Here is a 21030-nt window from a genome sequence, read left to right on the forward strand (position 1 = left end):
TGTAAAATCTCAAGCATCACTTTATTACTGCATAATTTAGTATCTCTTTTGTTTGGGATTGGTGTTTGTATTGAACATTTCCATTGTTTTATTTTCTGCATTTTACACATTCGTTGGCACATTTTGTTAGGATCAATTCAGGTCAGTATTTCATTGCCGGACCCCAGAAGTGTAGCCCCACTGATTCAATGGGATTTATATCAATGTTGGCATGCCATTCAACCATTGATTCTGTTGGTCTACTTTCTAATTGAATAATAGTAATTGGATACTGACGTCAGTTTCTGTAGCTTGAAATAGCCCCATCAGTATCCTATCTACTCCTCGTAATTTCTTTCTTCCAATTAGTTTGAGAGCAGCTTTCACTTCACTTTCTAAAACTGCAGGTTCTGTATGAACAAGTTCTTCTTTGATGGTATATTTTATCCTGGAATCTCTTCTGTGTAGTTATTCATTCCCATCGCTTCTATTTTATCTTCATCGGATGAGGTATGCCCCTGTTGGTCATTCAGCTTCTTCTATCTTGGTTTAAGACTATAGAAGCTTTTCCTTGCATTTCCTGGATCACGGGAGAAATCTCTTGTTTTTCCTTTTCTTGCTGTCTTCCTCTCTTTCTTTGCCAGGATTATTATAGTCTGTCCTTGCTGGAGTTAGTCTAGATTTTCCTCTTGCTGCACCCCAGCAAGGAGATGTCTTTTCATCCTTAATTCAGTAGCTCAGTTAAGAATAGTGCTATTTTCATGGCAGAAGCCTACTCTGGCTCACCCCGCAACTCCACCCTGCAAAGAATTCAAAGACGGAAATGATCTTCAGTACCTTTGCAGTGAATTCTCTGGCAAGTTCCCGTTCATCGCCCTTGAAGCTGCAGAGCTTGCAAGAGCCACAGAGAAGGACAACCAACCAAAACCATCACCAGCCTGGATCTGTCCCCCTAGGAGAAAAAAACGTTACCATATTACAATATTTTAAACAGAAGAAGAACCGGGGCACATTGTTTTTTAAGCCAGCTGTTGCTTTCATGTGATAAGGAATGGGAGACAACGGTTTTCCTTGTGAAGCAACCCCAGGGAGGCAAATGAAGGCACGCCTCAGCTGAGGGCAAGCTGACCTCATTCACACCTTGGCCTCCTTTATTAGCGAATCAGTGCCAGTGTTTGCTTCCCTTGATGCCACTTCCTTCTTGCGTGACTCGGAGGGCACCATCCCATTTTCCAAGGAAGCCTTGGTGCCCCGGGCGCTTCTCATGTGAGCAACTAAGCATCCTAAAGAGTGAGGCCAGGGAAACAGTGCTTCAGTTGCTCCTTCTGCAAGAGAGGCTACTGCTGACCTCATCGTTTCTGTATCTGTAAATGTCTGTTGGAACGTGGATTCTCTCAACGGCTTACTCAATGATTAATTGTGATTCTGCAAAAGAAAAGCAAATTGAGGCCTCTGTGAATCCGACACCTAAGTAGATTTACTCAGAAGTAAGTGCCACAGAGTTCAGTGGGGCTTACTCCTAAATAAATCTACTTAGAAGCTGTGCAGCTCAATTTCCTTGGGGGAAGGGAAACTCACTTTGTGCGTGTATAACTTGGATGTCTGAAATTGAATCTTCATCAGACTTGCAGGGAAGGTAGAGGAGAGTTAGTAGACGCTTTTCTGTGATTTTGGTGTCTCCAGGTGCCTGGGGGCCCATGTTTCAGAAGGTTTTCAATTAAAAAAATGAATTGGCAAATCGGTACATCAATTGCCAGGAAAAAAATCATAAATTCATAATTTGCAATTTGTCAATCGTGATGAATCACAAATCAAAACAAATCACCTTTTTTTTATCAATTCATGCCCCTCTCTCCCCACAACCCATCATGAACCAACTGGGAAACCAAACCGGTTTGCAGCTCAGTTTCCAGTTCATGCCAGGGCGACTGGGTGTGCTCCCTGCTCCTATAGCGGCACAGTCGTCGTCACACCACTGCTGCCTCCCGGGGTGCACGGGCGCCGAGTTGAGAGGCATCGCCCGGGCTGCTTGCCAGGAAGCCCGTCACCACCTCTGTGCCTGCGCCTGCCCCCCAACTGGGCTGGGGACCTGGGGGAAGAGGGCTGCAGAGGAAGCTCTTGGAGTCCATGGGCTTCAATGTGGCATCCGGTAGCCGGATCCTGAGGGCACCCTGTCTTCAGGGCAGCTCGGCTCCTTCCAACCCAGAGCAGGAGCCAAGCCTTGTTCGGAAAATGGTCCCTGGTTATGGGATGCCTGGGGGTGGGGGTGGAAATCATCCTTCCAAGGCTGAGGAGGAGCTGGGGATACAGATGCTGGAGAAAGAGCCTGGCTGTCCTCTTTTTGGGGAGAAGAGAGACGGCCAGGCCCGGAAAGAATCGGGGTGCCAGGCTTTGGTCGCTGCTGAGGTGGGGCGGGGGAGGCACGACGGCCCCGGCCCCCACTCCCTTTCTTGACAGCGGTCCTTTCCCAGTTTCTGCCTAGTGTTGCTCCAGGACTAATCGCTGAGCGCCCTGTTGCCTTTGCTCTTAGCAAGAGGAGCAACCATAGCTGGGGGTCGTGTGAACTCCAAGCCTTCAAGGACATACCTTGATAAGCAGACTTCACATTTGGAGGGGATGCTGACAGGTTGCCCCTTAAACGCATTGGACAGATAAAGCACCTGCTTTCACGCCACGGATGCTTTTTCTGACGGCGTCTATGGGGCAAGAACCTCCAATAGCTTGTGCAGCTGGTGACGAAGACGAACATGTTTTCTTAGGATGTGTAGTTTTTAAGATCCCCATTCGAACTGGTGGCCCTAAGAAATTTCGACTGTGACTGATAAAGGGAGAGTATAAAAGCTTGTTGGCTACGCGGTGAGGGTGAGCCTCCTGAAGACTCTTGAAGGCTCTCTCTGTGCCTTTTCACAGAGGTTCAAAGGCTCGCATGGGAACCATGCGCTCTGCTCTTTGCTGCGGCTTCCAAATCTTCACCTGGGAGGGAACCTCAGGGTTAATCTCTTGGTGACACTTCTCCTCCTTGTGCTTCCGTTTCTCATGCCTCACCACCCCTCGCCTTTGCCCACCCCTATGCCTATGGGGCAGCGGTGGCCACAGAAGCCTGGGAAGGGGTCTCAAAGGGAACGGTTGAGTCTGGTGGGGCTTCATCCTGAAGTTTTGACATTTGAAGGATTAAAGAACCACACAGTTCCCTCGGAGGCTCCTCTTCTGGAGACATTTTCAGTTTTATTTTATTTTTTTAAAAAAAGAAGTTCAATCAATTTGGGGGCAATTTATTTCAAAATCAACCGGTTTAAGAGGACATGTTTGTAATTCCATTATTACAACTGAATGGGAAACATGCCTTCCCTTCAGGCCACCGCACAGGGCCCATTGGGAAGAGTGGGGTGGTAGGGGAAGGGTTGAGCTGCTTGTTGGCGGGAGGGGGCAGGGGAGGATGACGTTGCTCCCCAGAGGCCCCTAATTCTGAATGCTTTACAGGAAGTCTGTGTGAGCTGCTTTAGAAATGCCCATTGTGTGTGTGTGGACGCTGGGCTCTCCCGTCTGTTGTTGCCCAGGCCATAAGCGCTTCCAACCTGCCCAGGTTGGAAATGTCGACAGGTGTGACTGCACGCCAGGTGTACAAGAAGCATGTGTGAATACCTTATTTCCCCCCCCCCCTTGGAGAGAGAGAGAGATTCTCTCTGCAGGGTGGATGATAAGAACACAACAGAATTAAGCCAGAACACAGTGTGTTCTAGCTGAAGGAAGACAAGCCTTCAACCATGTCTGTCTATATGTATGCTATTTATATGTCGAACTTCTCACAACTATTAAAACTGAAGAGGAAGGTCTTTGCCTGACAAGGGAAGGACAAGAGGGAGGGGGCCAGCCTTGCTTCAGGGATGCAGCTCAGTCCCAAGCCCGGGATCCACCACTGAGAAGGCCCTGCCTCGTGTCCCTACCAAGCGAGCTAGGGACGATGGTGGAGAAGGGCCTCCCCAGAAGATCTTAAAAAGCCAAGAAGACATGCCTGAGGTGATAGGATCCTTCCAATAGCCTGGATCCGAGCCATATGCTTTATAGGTAATAACCAGCGCTTTCAACTGGGCCCAGAAACACATTGGCAGTCAGTGAAGTTGTTGTAATAAGGGATTTGCATGCACCCTAAAACCAGCCCCAGTCAGCCTACCCCTCTGAACAGGAAACCTGGAGGTGCAGGCGCTTGACCCTGGTCTTCTTCACAGGAGATATTCGGCTACAGAACCCGGGGCTTCTGGAAGGCGCTGTGCCTGGCCGGGTACGTCCTCTCCTGCGGAGCCCTCTGGCTGGTGTTCTACTGGAAGCCGGAGTGGGGCATCTGGGCGACCTGCCGGCCGTGCGACCTGGAGGAAGCCGACACCGTCCTGCTACGAACAACGGTAGGTAGCTTGCGTTTTTCCCATCGTCTCCTCTGTGCTGGAAGGCAGGAAGTCCCCCCTCTTGCCTGAGCAGGTGTCTGTGCTCCCCTTCCTTAGGATGAATTTCAGAAATGCACCAAGAAGAAGGTGATACTGCTCGACCTGTCGAAGGTCCTGGAGAGTGAAAAGCTGGACCACCTCTTCAGTGCCGACCACGAATCCGTCATCACCAGAGCCATCAGGAAGCCTGACTTGAAAGTAAGCCTTCTCTGGCCCTCAAGATGTGAAGAAGGAGCATCCATAGGGGCCTCCAAGTTTTTTCTCCTTTGCTTCCTTTTGGAAGAAGAGTAGACCAGGTCCTGAATCCTCCTGAGGGTGGAGGCGGGCCAAATGGAGCAGGTGCCACCTCTGGAAATGTCCAGGCTTCTCCTAATCCCACCTTTGTCTTGCCCATGCGCCACTCCTGTAGGTGAGGTACATCCAGGCACAGAAAATCCGCTACGTCTGGGACGTCCTTGGGAAAGAGTTTGTCAGAGTCGGGTGAGTGTCTCGTCTATGATCAGGAGACTCTGAAGGGCCCAAGGTTCCCCCTTCCGGGCCGTTTGTCCACTTCTCTGCATTGCCTCCTTTCTAGGTCGCTTGAGGACAGCAACACCTGTTCGGACATTCACCGCAAATTCGGAGATGGGCTGACGAGGAAAGAGAAGGACCTCAGGTAGGGTCCGTAGGGGAGAGCAGCCCCTACTGGTCAGTGCCTGAGACGAGGGAGGTCCCCGCAGGGTCTCTCTCCTTTCTTCCCCTTCCCTTTTCAACCTTCCTTCACTTCCCTGGAGTTCTGGAAGTGGGCAAGATTGTGGGATCCCCAGGGGAACTCTGGTTCCAAACTTTATGACAACTCTTAGGCATACAGACGCAGCTCCTCAACATGAGATGACTAAATTATGAAATCGAAGCTCTGCTCAATCCAGAGTGAAGGACGGATTAGCCTTATTTTTAATGGGCTTTGTGATACCACAAGTAGTGAAATCCCACTGAGTACGGCATAATCGCACACAAAGGGTTACCTCCCATCGGCTGTGAGCGAGTTATGAGGAAGAAACGGGTGGCTGCTCATCTTCCCCTGGCTTTAGGGCCCCGCTCCGCCTCCCAGCCACGTTCTTGCCTTAGGCGGCTGCTTCTTCTTCTTCTGCTGCAGAAGCATTAAGAGGTCTTTGTTCTGCAGGAAGGTGGTATGTGGACCGAATACCATTGAAATCGAGATCCGCCCCATCTGGAAATTGCTTTTCAAGGAGGTAACTGAGTCCTTCTTGGCAACATCCTGACTTTTGTCCTCAAAATGATTCATACCAGGATATTATTATTATTATTATTTGGTTATGTTGTGTAAGTCAGATCTCCTGAAGCTGGTGCCAGGCCACAGCTCCCAGTTCCAACATCCCTAGCCAGCGAGGACAGGGTCATAGGCCTTGTAGTCCCTAGATCAGAAGAGCACCAGGCGGTGGAGGGGGTGCAGTACCATGTTATTTGCCGGCTGGAGCTTTTGGGACAAATCAAGCTGCCCCTCTGGCTATCGACGTTGTTTAGTCGCTTAGTCGTGTCCGACTCTTTGTGACCCCATGGACCAGAGCACACGCCAGGCCTTTCTGTCTTCCCCTGCCTCCCAGAGTTGGGTCAAATTCATGTTGGTTGCTTCGATGACACTGTCCAACCATCTCGTCCTCTGTCATCCCCTTCTCCTCTTGCCTTCACACTTTCCCAACATCAGGGTCTTTTCCAAGGTTATGGACTCATGTATTTAAGCAGAGCCATCCGTGTACATGTTGCTTTACACAACAGACACCTCTTGATGATGCCTGTTTTTTCTGCTAATATGAGCCTTCTGGACTACCCGCTTGGTTTGCTCTGCACCCCCTGAGGGAGGCAGCCCGGCTGGCTTCTGTACCTGGAAGGGGAGGATGCAATAGAGCATCATGGGCCCACCTTTCCGGCCCTCAGAGGGAGAACACAAAGAGAGCAGCCCTCCAGATCAAGAAGGCTCGGACTTTTGACCATGGCTCGTGAGGAGTGCAGGAGAAGGGGGGGTGGGACCCTTGTTTTGTGAATCTGGCTTCAATAGACCTGGCGGGTCGTTTTTATGCTTGTGTGCCCCAGAAGCAGTCTCGTGCGTGATACTCACGTCAGCTGGTCTGTGCTGTCTTGATAGATTCTGAACCCTTTTTACGTGTTCCAAGCCTTCACTCTGAGCCTCTGGCTAGCTCAAGGCTATATTGAGTATTCCATTGCCATCATCATCCTGTCCATCATCTCCATTGCCCTCACCGTCTATGACCTTCGGCAGGTGAGTCTTCCTCTTGGTGATGCTCTTGGCACACTCCTCCTTCTGAGGCCCCATGAAGGATTTATTCTGGTCCCAAAGCTCTCTGCTGTGTTGAGAGGAGAGAGAACACCCCCCACACACAGAAGGACCACCACGCTGTTCTGTGGGACTCCGGCCACTTTCCCTGAGAGTCAAGCGTGGCAGCACAGCCTCTCTTCTGCCTTGGTTGTTTGGTGGGCGAGGGTTGCTGCCAAAAAAGTTGGGCTGGATTTCTCTTGCTTGCCTCCACCCTGGAATCCTATTAAATTTCATTTCCTTGTGCTAAGTAACTGAGGCATGGGGGGGGGGGGGAGAGAAAGAGAGAGGGAGATTAACTGCTCCTTAGGTTTGCCGGGGACCAGATTCTCCTGTCCGGCCTCCGGCCTGCCTTGAGGCTGAGAGGACCGTCCAGCCCACCCACCCCCAATGCCCATTCCAGCCCTTCTCCTCCTCTTTCCTGCAGCAATCCGTCAAACTGCACAACCTGGTGGAGGAGCACAACAGGGTCGAGGTCACAGCCTGGTCTAAGTACGAAGGTACACATGGCAGGACCCTGGATGGAGACGGAGGGGGTGTGTGCTTCTGGGTTTTTCCCTCCACACCAGCCTCTTTGCGTCCGAGCATCTCTCAACGCAGCCCTGACTGAGCCCTCTGTGGCTGGGATGGTGTGGACACCCCCCTTCCTGAAGGTCCACTGCCCATGTTTATGGAGAGGAAATGCAGATGCCCAGGAAAAAGGGTCCTCCCAACGGCTGTTCCTCCGCTTTTAGACCACCTCCCAGGGGAGGTCAGCCAAGAAGCCCCCCAAAAGGCCCCCGTGACTCATTTCTCACATGTCCCCTTCTGCTCCCGTCGTCCTTTTTTCTCTCTCTCTAGGTGCCCAGAAGATGGAGTCCTGCCACTTAGTCCCTGGGGACATCCTTCTCCTGGAAGGGCAGAAGTTTTCTCTGCCCTGCGACGCCATCCTGCTGGAGGGAGGCTGCGTGGTCAACGAGGGGATGCTGACAGGTACGGAGGCCCCCCTTGCCCCCTTGCCCCCTCCCACCTGTCCAGCTTGGACCTTCTTTTCCCTGGCCCACTGCTTCCACTGCCATGGGCCAAGGTCGCCTCTGGCTCAGAGAAAGAAGACCTGGCCAAGCCACAGGGTCTGATCCTGATCGGCTGCGGAAAGGACCCGGGGCGGTTCCTGATGGGGGTCGCTGGTCTGGTTGCCAATGAGGCTGAGTTGCCCTGAGCCTGGTGTGATCCGTGTGGCCCTTGCAGGCGAAAGTGTCCCGGTGACCAAGACCTCCTTGCCCCACGCTGACCAGACCCTGCCCTGGAAGAAGCACAGCACGGAGGATTACCGGCGCCACGTCCTCTTCTGCGGCACGGAGATCATCCAGACCAGGAGGGCCAGCAAAGGCCCGGCCATAGCGGTTGTGCTGCAGACGGGTGAGTTGAATGGATCCGTGGCTTGGCTCCTTTTCACCGTGAGGCCAGGAGCAACTCCATCATACACGGAAAACGGGGGTCATCGGGAAGACCGGGAAGTTGCCATTGTAGGTGGAAGCGCGAGGTGAAGCCCAGAAGGACAGGGCTGCACAACTGGCAGGGCTCCCTCAGGGTCGTTGTGTGCAGATGGTTGAGTTTGGCAGATCCGAAGCTTTCCTCTTCTTTACAGCAACACAGTGACCCACTCCCTCTGTGTGCCTGTGGGCTTATGTGTGTGAGAGAGAGGGAGGGAGGGAAAGAGAGACAGAGAGGGACTTGAGGGATCAAAATGAAGATGGCATTGCAGGTAGAGGCATGGAGGAGACAGGGTTAACTAATTATTCCCTGCCTTTTCACACGTTCTCAGTAACACTGAAGTTGCTTGGAGAAACTCCATTACAACAGACTGAAAATAAATTATAGAAATAAAAACAGATTAAAAACAATCTAAACAAGGAAAGTATTGAAATTACAACATTCAGTTGAAATAACCACAACATTCAGCCAGACAGGTCAGAGGCACATTCTGAAGGGATGCATGCTGACATACATATTCAGAAAAGAGAGGCAAATGGGTATTGCCCACACCTGGAATGGGAATACTATATGTCACTATCTCAGAACAACGTGTGTAGCCACCAGCTTCCAGCAGCGGCGGCTCTTTGGTGACTCCAGAAGAGCTCGATTTATGCCCAGCACATAATGGGAAAGACAGACCACCCCTGCCACTCTGGAGACAAAGGCATCACAGAGGTCAGAATACACTTAAACTCTTATAAATGCAAATAATCCAAACAAATCACTAGGCAGTGAGTTGGGCTGCAGGAACTGCATGAGCCGTTTCATCTCTAGGAGTCGGATGGGAGTCATCAGTGAACAAAGTATACGGAAAATGCATAAGAAGAACAAGGCCCCCCCCCAGGGATCACCAGTCATTTCCTCCCCCCCCCCCTCTGAAACATTAACATGGTTGACGATATATGAAAGGGTGGAGCAGGAAAAACAGAGGGAAGTGCCCAGGTTCTTCACTGGACGGATTCCCAGGAGCCACTTATTCCCTCGGGGGTGTGTGTCTTGGCTCACCTGAAGCTTAGCCAGATGTAGGTTGGCTGTTGCTGCCGATCCTTCAGGTTGTTTCTGATCCATGACCACGGTAACCACAAATGATCTTTGGGGGGGGGGTTTCCTATCACAGGCTTTTCCTGCACACTCTGGCAGGGTATTCGCTCTCCCCCCCCAACACACACACACATACTGCCTGTCTGGGTTTCTCCCCGCCAAGCCCTCCCTTGCCCACCAACCATGTTTGCTCTGCCCTGAAAGATGCCAGCTCCCTTGGAATGTTTCCCCTGCAGGTTTCAACACCGCCAAAGGGGACCTGACGCGCTCCATCCTTTACCCCAAGCCGGCGAACTTCCGACTCTACCGAGAAGCCTTCCGATTCATCGTGTGCCTGGCCTTGATTGGCATCTTGGGGCTGGTCTACACTGTTTGCATATACGTGACCCACAAGGTGAGGGTTTGTTTGTTTGTTTGTTTGTTTGTTTGTTTAAACAATTTTGACCCCACCTTTCTCAAGACCCAAGGCAGCATACAGTGGACCCTCTACTTAAGGAATTAATCCGTATTGGAATGGTGGCTGCAAGTCGAAAAGTCTGTAAGTCAAATCTCCATTGACCTACAATGCACTGAAAACCAATTAATCCCATAACCAGTGGTTTTTATTCTATTTTTATTCCATTTTGGTTTTTTTCTGGTCTGTAAGTCGATTCTCTGGCTGCAAGTCAAATCTAAATTTTGCAGCCAGAGAAGTCTGTAACTCGAAAAGTCTGTAAGTCGAGCTGTCTGCAAGTTGAGGGTCCACTGTACTTCATTAAAAGACAGTATTTAAAGCTAAAAGGATGCAAATACTAAAAAAAAGATCAAACAGATGCCACACTAATAGATAGTAAACAAAAGCAACACTGAAAACACATTGGATGCAGGAAGGCAACAGTCCATTCAAAAAGAAGAGAGAAACACAAGCCACTCAGGCAGTCAGTCAATTAAGACAAAGCTTGCCTGAAGAGAAAGTGATTGGGGGCTTTTGCAACAGAGTGGGTCTATAGATAGCAATTATGGAAATGCATGGTTACATTGTTGAATTGTTCTGACCGGAAAGCAATTCATTATCTTGCAAAGAGGTTACAAGGTTGGATGAAAAGGAGACTTCCAAGGTTATGGGAAAAAGGTATTGTGCAGTGAGACTGTCCAGGTTCCAGAGTTCAATTTGCATAAGATTAGTCCTGGCATTCGCAGGGTGTGTGTGTGTGTATAGGGACAAAACCCAGCCATCCTGCTGGGGGAAGGAGTCGGACCCCCGCTGTGTCTGTTTTGCTCCTCCAATCTAGATTGGAAAGCCAGAAACCTGGCCAGCCTTATTCCTTTATAGAGACTCTTTGAGGGAATGAAAAACATATGCATATATGTCTATGGCTGGCTGTGTTTTATCTCAGCAAACTGCATTCTGTGTGAGCTGATCAAAGGTGTGATCTTCCAGCATGTTTCATGTAGTGCTTTTTGCAAACATGGTCCCATCAAGATTGCTTTTCCCAAAAGACAAACTATTTTGGAAACTTCTGGAAAAACACAACTTACAAACAGTATTCAAAAATACAACAAATGTTACGGTCAGCAAAGGACAGAAGGGACCCCCTCACCACTGCAGTTGCAGCCAGGTATACATTGGAACCACAAAACGAAGCATCCACACCAGAATCAAGGAACATGAGAGACACTGCAGACTAAAATAACCAGAAAAATCTGCAGTAGCTGAACATGCCCTAAAACAAAATGGACATGAAATTCTATTTCAAAATACTGAAAGACTGGACAACACCAGCAATCATTACGTCAGACTGCACAGAGAAGCCATTGAAATCCACAAGCATCAACAAAACTTCAACCGGAAGGAGGAATGTCTGAAACTCAACAAAACCTGGCTCCCAGCTCTCAAAAACACAGAGTGCAAAAAGGTCAACGAACTCCACCCAGCCACAAGGTCAGGGGATTACTGCACACAAAAGACCAGCTAATGACACCCATCAACCACAGGGAAAGATAATCTCCCCTCCTTATCAAAACAATACAGCCACAACAAAACACACTATTTAACCATCTCCTGATAGGACAATAGCCTATCTCACAAACTAGCCTTCTCACAGCCATAAATACTCCACTCTCAAGCCTTATCCAGAGCACAGTTTGCTGTCCTCTGAAGATGCGGCCACAGAGACTGGCGAAACGTTAGGAAGAACCACCTTCAGAACACGGCCAAGAAGCCCGAAAAACCCACAACAACCAATTAATCAATTCATTCATTCATTCATTCAGACCTGTATTTTCAGACCCTCATTGCATCCTGGACTTTGCCCCTTTCAGATGCTGCTGTGTTTTTAAAAATAAAATGTTATAAGCTCCAGGAAGGGCCTCAGGAACTCGCTTGGGTGTTGCAGGGAGCAGTTGAGTGTAGAGGCTTTCAGCCTTGAGAAGGAGGCGTGTGGCGGGTTTTGCGCCTCCTTCTCTTTTCCCGCAAGACCTCAAGGGATCGATGGACTTTTGCCCCGGGCCTCTCCAGGGTCCGGTGGACTCAGTGCCCACAAGGAGTGGCGGTGTGGGTTTCTCAGGAGCAAGGGGGGGGGGTTTCTATCCCTGCAACACCTCCTCCCTTGGGGCTTCCCTTGGAATGGGAGGCTCAGCAGCTTGTTTTGCTTTCCATCATTTGTGGCAGAGCAAGACGGGGACTGTGTGTGTGTGTGTGTGTGTGTGTGTGTGTGTGTGTGTGTGTGTGTGTGTGTGTGCAGGCCACGTCTGGCAAGAGGTGCAGGGAACATCTGGCAAGGCATCAAGATGGCTTGTGGGAGCCGTGGCTGGACCAGGGCTGGCTGCTTCGGGCTGGAGGGCTGCGCGGCTCCCTCATCGTGCCTGAAGGCCACGATGCAGCCCCGGCCCGCCTTGTGCCAGCAGCGAAAGCACTGCCGTCTGACAGACCTTTCCGCCTCTGTTGCACGTCTGTCACAAATCCCCGGTCCTGGACAAGCCGAGGGTCTCCTGCTCCTGCTTGGCCGGGGACTGTCCCAGCGCCCTACGTGGGTGCCCCGGGGAGCAGGCTCTGTATCCCTTTGCCACCCCTGGAAAGAAGGCAGTGCTCCTTCCCCGGGAAGGTTCAGCACCCCTCCTCACGCAGCTGCCGGCCGTGGGCTTCTCTCCTTCCTCAGAAACCAGCGGCCGACACCGTGGCCATGGCCCTGCTCCTGCTGACGATCGCCGTCCCTCCCGCCATCCCGGCCGCCTTGACCACCGGCATCGTTTACGCCCAGAGGAGGCTGAAGAAGAGGAAGATCTTCTGCATCAGCCCCCAGAGGATCAACATCTGCGGGCAGATCAACCTGGTGTGCTTTGACAAGGTGTGGCCCAAGGAGGACGTCTGGGGCGGGTGGATTGGGGAAGTTGTGGAGCAGAGAGGGAGAGAGGTATTGAAGACCTCTATGGTCTCCAGGAGGACCCCGTTTGCTAAGGGCTGAGCTGTCAGGGGTTCAGCTTCCATGGACTGTGGGGGTAAGAAGCTTTGCACCCCACAGTACTCCCCATATTGCCCTGCCTTCCAGGCTCCCACCCTCTGCCCCTCCCCACTCTCGGCTGGTGGCCCCTCCCTGACAGAAGGTCCCGGGCTGGACCCCTTCCACTGAGACTGAGGGGAGGATCCTGGCCGCTGTCTGTTGCACTGACATCCTCTCCCTCTTTCCCCGAACGCAGACTGGCACCCTGACCGAGGAGGGGCTCAATCTCTGGGGCGCCATCCCTTGCCAGAAGAGGAGGTAAGGCGTCTCTCTTGGCCGCCCCCCTGGCCTGGGTTCAGGGCCCTTCCTTTATGCCAGAGAAAGGACCGGGGAATAGGTGCAGGACGCCTCCTCAGAGCAGTGCCTGGAGCAACCTTCGGGGCTTGGAAATGCACAAGAGAACGTGTTTCATTTGTGCAGCACTTGGAACTTGAGAGCAACTGTAAAGAGTTTTGGTCTGGGCCCTGGGCCCTGTTTGTAGCTGAGGAGAAAGCAAACTCAGCCAAACCCTTTCTTCCTTAGAGCAAAATCTCCATTTCCTCTTATTTCCTGGTAAAAGCTGCCCCCAGCCTCCGCTTTACACTCTGCACATGTTCTATGAAGTCAGTCTACTCTGAGAACGTGACTGGAGCAGCTTGACTTCTACATCTGTGTAAGCAAAAGCGGCTTGGCCAGATCTGGAGACCTCCATGCCGAAAGTGGGCAGGTTCAAAGAGATGAACTTTATTTTGAGCCAAAGCGTTCAGGCTGCAAAGGCTGCTTTTCATAACTCCCCAAGCGAGGCGTAAAACTAGCCCAGGCAAACCCAGGGATCCTAAAGCAGCTCAGATTCCTGTCGGTCACACGGATTGGCAAAACCCAACAGCCCTACTGACTTTGATGTAGAGACTCTGATTCCCTCTCCGGAGGAGGATCCCTCTCTTCGCTGGAGCGAGCGAGCGGCCTCTCCCCAATTGAAGCTCCCTCTTGGTTGGTGGGAATTCTCACCAAAAGGCATTTCAAAGAGACTTCTGAGCTGGTCCTTTGAGCTAATTTGCCCCAAAGGCAAAAAACCCGTTGCTGTTGTGTTTGTTTAGCATGGAAAGGAAACCAGGAAACGGATGATGCTCCACAATACCTCCCTATTGTTCTACTAGAATGCTTGATTTCACAGGAAACCAAAGCAGAATTGCAGCCAAACAAACCTAGGCTCGATTTTTTAAAAGCTAGTTTTTGTCATCTCAGAAGAAGGAGGAGTAAGCCCCCCCCCCCCGCAGGAGGCCCTAAGAAGAAAAGGTGTCCAAGAAGGGTGGGAGTTTCTTAAAGGGGAAATTCTAAAAGCACAACTCCAAACAATTCCAACAACAAGTTAAAAAAAGGGGGGGGGGAGGAGGCAGCAAAAAAAAAAAAAAAAAAAGGCCACGGTGGCTTCACAAAAAGCTCAGGGAGGACCTAAAAACAAAAACAAAAGGGCATGTCTAGGAAAGAAAGCCAGGTCACCAAGGAAGAGGACAGAGGAGCAGCAAGGAAGTGCCTGGACATCATCCACAGTGTCGCTTTTTGCTTGTGGCCAGAAGGGCTTCCCTCTCTGGTTCTTCTTGGCCTGCCCTGGTTTTGTCCAGGGCAGGGGCAGCTCTAGGGAGCCCATGGCCCATGGAGAAAGTGTTTGCGTGGCATCTTGGTGGCCACATTTTGGAGGAACGACGGCGGTGGAAGGAAGGAGGCTGTCGAGGTGTCTGGTGGCCATTTACCCACTGATCTGAGACTGAGCTGCGAATGGAGACCTCCCCAAGTCCCCGACGTCCTTCCCAAGAGGGGCGGCTGAAGGCTAATTCTCACTTTTTGGGCCAGTTTCCAGGACGTCCACTCCTTCTCCTCCGGCCTCCCTTTGCCCTGGGGCCCCCTGTGCCGAGCCATGGCAACCTGCCACTCCCTGTTGCTCTTGGACGGGAGGATCCAGGGAGACCCGCTGGACCTGGAGATGTTTCAGGGCATCGACTGGGTGAGCACTCTTTCCTTCCTCGCAAGGCTCCCTGCAGGAGACAAGAGCTTGGCCTTGGAGGGAGGGAACTGCCTAGAGAGCTACGTACATGGCTTTTCCAGCACTGAGCTGATGCTTTTGGAATCAGCCGGTGCAGCATTTAGCATCCCTGGACACCTTGGCTTTGCGTAAAAATAAACCAGGTTCCCAGCCGTATGATTGGATTTGAAAGTGGTCCAGAAATATCTTCATGCTAGGCCTAAGATATGGACTCCATTCATTCTCACAAGATAAAAATGGATCTTCAGCATTTTCCTGCTCAGCACCAGTGGGTTTTGTTGCTGCTGTCGTTGTTCTACTCAGGAAAAAAAATGGAAGTGGTTTGTAAGTCTGGGCCTGTTCGGTCGAGGGCGGCTCCGTGGAGGTAGCGAGAAAGAGAGCCGGAGGCGTTTCTTTTGGTTTAACAGAGTCCATTTTATTCAAATACAAACGCAACTCAACAGGCTCGAAAGGATCCATCAGGCTCAATTCGGGCAACAACTTATAACTTTTAACTCTTTCAACTTTCTCAAATTCCTTCGGCCTCATTGGGGGGCTGGCCCAAAGCGCTCGCGGTCGGTCATAGGCCGAATCGGAGTGGTTCTGACCGCGCAAACAGTCCCGCAATATGGGTGTCTCGCCCAGTCCCCCCTCCCGCCGGCTCTGAAGCAAAGAGGGACTGGGACGGATCACCCTCCTCCCCCCACGTCGATTGCGTGGGTAAACCACCACCGTCCATTCTAGAGGATCCAGCTCTTGCCCGCGCGTTAGAAAGTCTGGTGGTTCGGGAAGTAAGCCTCCACTTACTTGCAGGTTAGGGAATTCCTTCAACAATTTCTGGAATCCCTCTTGGCCCATACTCCATTCCGTCTGCACTTCTCTATCCTTTTTATCAGTCGGCTCACTCTTCACCACTCTGAAACTTCCCGCCTTTTCTCCCTCCTTTATATCCTCCCACGCAATAAGATCAAGCTCCTCGCCTTTCTCATCGGCCAGATATACTTCTCTGTATTCCTGAATTTCCCTGTCACCTGGCTCCACCTCAACTAATATTCCTTCTATACATTCTCCTCCTCCTTCTGCTCCTTTAACCGCAGAGGACGGCTCACTCCCTTTCTCTCCTCCACATGGTTATTGCCCATTTCCGCAAAATGCATGGTGCTGAACCCTAACTGTTAGAGCAGTACGACAGTGGGACCCGTGACCTCAAGAGGTGGTGAGTGCTCCAACCCTGGAGGCCTTCAAGAGAAACCTAGACCACCACCTGGCAGATCTCCTTTAACTTATATTCCTACCTTGAGCAGGGGGTTGGGTTGGATGGCCTTGCAGGCCCCTTCCAGCTTCACATTTCTATTATTTCTGTGATTCTATGAAATATATGGCCCCCGTTGCCTTATGACATGGACTAGGAAATGCATTAGCTCCCAGCTCCATGGGTCTTCCTGATCCACCAACCTGCCCTGCTATGCCTGTTTTGTGTCTTTCTTGCAATACCAGGATGGCCAGCCTCGACTAGAATCTTGGGGCGCAGTAAGAGGTTTCGCGCCCCTGCTCCCCACCACCTTCCTTCAACCATTCCCTCCTGGTCCAGTTTTCCTTTTCGGGCATTTTCAGGGATGACGCAATGGGACGGGTGCCCATGCAGAGCTAAGCTAGCTGTCCCTACAACACCGTTGGAATTAGGGTAGAATCGCCTACTCCCTCCCTTCCCGGCTCCCATGCAATGTCTGAATGCTTTAAAGGTGGATTTTGTCTTATTTCGGGAGAGAACAAGCTCCGCTCGGAGACAGCCAGTTCTTTCTCAGAGCAGCCTCCTGCCTGTTCGGGATCCCTTCCTTTGTCCTTGAAGGGTGTCCATCTTCCACCCTCGGCCATTGCCCTTTTCTTCCCTCTGCACCTCCTGTTTAGCTTTCCTGTTTTACAGCTGCCCTGTTTTTTTGATTGAACGTTGCAATGTTTCCTTGCAGAAAAGTTGCTGCAGGTCCAGCCCCTTCCAGTGACTCCTTAGCCCTTTTTATCCTGGCCACAAAGCAGGAGGCTTTCTTTTCAAAAATTGAAAAAGAAAAGGGGTTTCAGGCCTTATGCTGAGTTTACAGGAACCTCCTGGAATGCCTTCCAGTGATGCTGTGGGTCTTCCCCCCCCCCGCTGCCCCTTCTTGCAGGAGATGGAGGAGTCCCCTCGAAAGGGAGGCACAGGCTGCTCATCACAGACACTGTTAACCATCGTTAAGCCAGGACCTGCTGCTTCCCAGGTAAGCACCGCATCTCCCCGCGAAAGGACGTTGCCCCCCCACCCCCTGCAGGACTTTGAAATCCTTCTTACTCTGCAAAGGGACCGCCTGCCAGGGAAAGATGATGCTGGATTTGCATCATCCCTTGGGATGAGGATGTGAGCCAAGTGAACAAGCTGGCCGGAAAAATGAGGGGAGACCCACACGGGAAGGAGGATGCTGAGTGGGTGAGCCTCAGCTGCCCTCCTGAGCACAGGAGGCGAGGAAGAGGAGAGCCGGGAGGAGGCGTCCACAGGGACCTCTCCCCATCCAGAAAAACCATCCTGTTCTGAATGGGGACATGCCGGGGGGACAAGAGTTTGGGCAACCACTGAAAAGAGGGGTGAATCCATGGGTGCAGGTCGGGCTGGGTCAGGGGTTTCTCTTCCAGGGCGGAGCGGAACCCCAAGGGCCAGCGGGCTTTTGGAAAGGACCCGGCTGCTCCGTCTTGCCTCGTGAAGGTGCCTCGTTCCCCCGGCTAGAATCCCTTGGGGGCTCCTCAGGGCAGCCTGGGTGCCAGCTTGCATGGAGATGCCGAACTGGGCCCTGTCTTTTTTTTTTTTTTTTTTTTACCCTCACAGGCCCCGGTGGAAGGGATCGCGATCCTGCGCCAGTTCCCCTTCTCCTCCGCTCTGCAGAGGATGTCCGTCCTGACCCAAGAACTTGGCAAGGAAGCCTACGAGCTCTACATGAAGGGGGCCCCGGAGAGGGTGGCCAGCTTCTGCAACCCAGCAACGGGTAAGGAGCACCGACTCCCCATGTGCGGGGGGATGGCCATGACCACAGGCCAGGAGGGTGCGATCCATTCCTCTGAACGATGGCAAGGATGTCCCTGGTGGCTTACTGACATTTGTCAGGCTTGAATTGGTAGTCCAAAATATATGCCCCCTCCCTCCCTCTCAGGACGGAGCTCTGGGAGGACCCCCAGAGCCTGAAAAAGGGGCCCCTTCAACAAAGGCTTGCCTCCTCCCTTTTCACACACCACCCCCTGCTGCCCTCCCCTCGGGTAGGAGTCGGGGGAGGGGCGGAGAGAGATGGCCAAGGCCCCAACCCCCCCCCCCGTCGAGAGTCCAGCATTCTGTCTACATGGTGACCCCCCCCAGGTGCTTGTGGGAAGCCCCCAGGCAGGGCACGAGGGCAACAGCATTCGTGTTCCTCAACAGCTGGCATGCAGATGGGCCACCTCGGGGGGGGTGTCAAGGGGGCACACCGCTGGAAAGGTTGTCTTGCCAGCTTGCCCCAAGGAGCAGAAGGCGACGAGAAAATTCTGCTGGCAGCTCTTCTGTGGACGGAGGTGTCAACCTAGGGGGTCCCTCCAAAGAAAGGTGGCTGCCCGCAAAGAGGTCTGGCAGTGCGGTCACTGGCACCTTCTACCCGTTGTGTTAAGGGGGGGGCTCCTGCCGCGTCTGTGCCAATCTTCCCTCTTGCCCCAATATTGTCTAAGCAAACGGGAATCCCCTGAGGCTGCCGTAAAGGACGTGCTTTCCCGTCCGTTTCTCTGACAAGGATGCCTTCCTCCCCCAGTTCCTGCAAACTTCCAAGAGGAGCTGGAACGCTGCACCTCGCAAGGCTTCCGAGTCATCGCTCTGGCGCACAAGGAGCAACCCTTAAAGGGAGGGGTGGACCTGGCGGACTTGGAAAGGTAAGACTCCCAGGGGCTCATCTGGAGCCAGGGCTCGCCTGCAGAATCCGCCGGGCAGATTCCAGTCCTAGGAACCAGCCGCTCAGCGGTTCAGGTAGTCTAGTGATGCTCCTTGAGAGGTACATTAAGCTCCCTCTTGTCCCAGTGCCCGAAGCAACAAAGGGCACATCCAGCACTTGGACGTGTGAATTCATTGTGGTTGTTTTTTTTTTTTTTTTAAAAAAAGGAAGCACCTGTCATAAACTGCTGCAAGAGGGAAGGGCAGGAGAGGTGGTTCCTGACAGTCAGAAATACCAGCCCGTCAGTGAAGTGTACATGAGAGGAATGTGTTCCCATCACCCTGATCGGGGGGAGGAGACCTGCTCTTAAGGCAGGGAGGGTGGGGGTGGGGGGGCTCTTACACTTGCCCGGCTGCTCCGGTGACGTTTGCCCAGGTCCATGCCTACAGAGGTCCAAATGCCTCCTTTGCTCAGGCTGGGCTAGCAGGTGCATGCCTTCCAGAGAGGCAGAGAGAGCTGAGTGAGAGCCTAGCATGGCCCAGACCCCCCCCCACGGGACTGCCTTTTTGTTTCCCAGCTGATCTCTCCCACCAGCCCCCAGCTGAGTCCCCAGAGGGTCTGCCGGTGCCCAGCGCTGCGGGTGAGAGTCCACCCACCCCCACAATTTCATCAAGGTGGCTTGGCATTAGAGAAGGCTGCTCTAGACTGGGAGATGCCACGGAGCCATGGGGTCCACCAGCGGCACCCACCTTTTTCTTTATCTGCTTGTTGGCCAGATGTGGCCTCCCTCCAGCGGCAGCAGTATTAGGCTTACACACAAACACACACACATACACACACACAGAGAGAGAGAGAGAGAGAGAGACAGACAGACACACACACACACACAGAGAGGCTTATAAATTGACTTTCTTTAAATTGTATTTTTTTTAAAAAAAATTAAAGTGAAAGAAATGAACATCACAAAATCAGATTCAAGGCTCACCCTATCAAACCGACTCCACCACATATTTATGTGCATCTTTATCACAGTCCTCTTTACACGTATTTACTTCTTGTAACAGGAGTCCCTAACATTAACCTCCCAAATGCAGTCTCCCTTACAATCATCCTAGCAATGCAGTTGACAATGTGCTGGCCTGGCCACATCAACACCCCCCTCCACGGAGGAAGCACAAAGGTTCCCCGTCTGACCCTCGTGTGAGACGGACGGAGCTGCCGGTCTGCCTTCTCCGTGGGGCCCATGCTTGCAGCTGCTCTCACGTTTTCCGAGCTCAGGAGCCCCCCCAGGGCGGCAGGTCCCCTTTGAGATCTGATCGCCTTTATCATGATCTTCAGGGCAGGTCGGTTTTCGGCCGGGCCAGCAACGTCAAAGCCTTCCTCTTGAGCGATTCCCTCGCTGTGGGTGGGGAGCACCTCGGCCTTTTTTGTGTCACCCTAGCGCCCAAGGCATAGCCTCTTCTTTTCCCCTTGGGGGACTAACTCTTGCCTGGCCCCTTCTCTCCCCCCTCCTCACAAGGGATGAGGTGGAGTCGGACCTGACCTTCCTGGGCCTGCTGGTCATGGAGAACCGGCTGAAGAGCGAGACGAAGCCAGTCCTGGAGGAGCTGAGCAACGCCCGCATCCGGAGCGTGATGGTCACAGGTACAGCCGGGAGGGGGCGGGGGGGGGGGAAGAGGCCTCACTGTCTGGCGCTGGGCTTTTAAAGACAACCCATAGCTCTTGGTACCCACTGATGTATCCTGCCAATGTACAGGGTGCTTGGACCTGAATCTTTGGGAAAAGAGGTGCCACGAGGTGACACCAACCCCGAATCTTGTAGACTGGACCTTTCCGTGTGATTCCTCAACTGCGCCTGAAATATGAGGCAGATCTCTTTCACGGCCTTTGAATGAGTGAGAAAGAGAAATGGCTCGGCTCGGCGTGGGGAGGCGACCCACTGAGAGCGACCGACCGCCTGGCCCTCCGTAGCATCCTTTTGGCCGACAGGCAGTGTGCCAGGTGGAGAGGGAGCGTGTGCGGGAGAGGTGAAAGCCCCCCCTGGTTCCTTTGGCTGTGCTGAGGGATGTCCCTTGTCCTTTCCAGAGGGGGAGCCAGGTCAGTCGGTAACCTATCACCGCAGCCAGAACCCGGAGATTTGGCACCCCGGGAGACCGGCACCGGCTTCGTGTGGCTTAGCCTTCCCTGGACTCTCGTTCCTTTTTTTTTTTTTTTTTTTATTTTTTTTAATTAACATATCCATACATAACCATTTCTCTTATCTTTACATAGTCATCATTTCTCCTATTTATTTCTACCCCCTTATCCCACCCCCCCAAAGGAAAAAAAAAAAAAA

At 52.3% G+C, this 21030-nt stretch overlaps 1 protein-coding gene across 1 annotated transcript in view; it reads left to right on the forward strand.

The window, feature by feature from the left end:
- Positions 1-2211: 2211 nt before the first annotated feature.
- LOC110087105 (putative cation-transporting ATPase 13A5) overlaps positions 2212-21030 on the forward strand; it is a 36987-nt gene continuing 18168 nt past the window's right edge. Inside the window, exons 1-18 of the mRNA XM_078389003.1 lie at positions 2212-2385; positions 4206-4379; positions 4476-4616; positions 4828-4898; positions 4993-5073; positions 5581-5650; positions 6562-6696; positions 7178-7250; positions 7591-7722; positions 7978-8148; positions 9543-9700; positions 12444-12632; positions 12982-13043; positions 14616-14896; positions 16861-17036; positions 17636-17792; positions 18579-18696; positions 20215-20339. Coding sequence (XP_078245129.1) covers positions 2212-2385; positions 4206-4379; positions 4476-4616; positions 4828-4898; positions 4993-5073; positions 5581-5650; positions 6562-6696; positions 7178-7250; positions 7591-7722; positions 7978-8148; positions 9543-9700; positions 12444-12632; positions 12982-13043; positions 14616-14896; positions 16861-17036; positions 17636-17792; positions 18579-18696; positions 20215-20339 — 2488 coding nt within the window. The remainder of the gene's footprint in view (positions 2386-4205; positions 4380-4475; positions 4617-4827; positions 4899-4992; positions 5074-5580; positions 5651-6561; positions 6697-7177; positions 7251-7590; positions 7723-7977; positions 8149-9542; positions 9701-12443; positions 12633-12981; positions 13044-14615; positions 14897-16860; positions 17037-17635; positions 17793-18578; positions 18697-20214; positions 20340-21030) is intronic.

The sequence above is a fragment of the Pogona vitticeps genome, chromosome 3 (genome assembly GCF_051106095.1).
Source record: "Pogona vitticeps strain Pit_001003342236 chromosome 3, PviZW2.1, whole genome shotgun sequence".
In the NCBI taxonomy this organism is placed as follows: domain Eukaryota; kingdom Metazoa; phylum Chordata; class Lepidosauria; order Squamata; family Agamidae; genus Pogona; species Pogona vitticeps.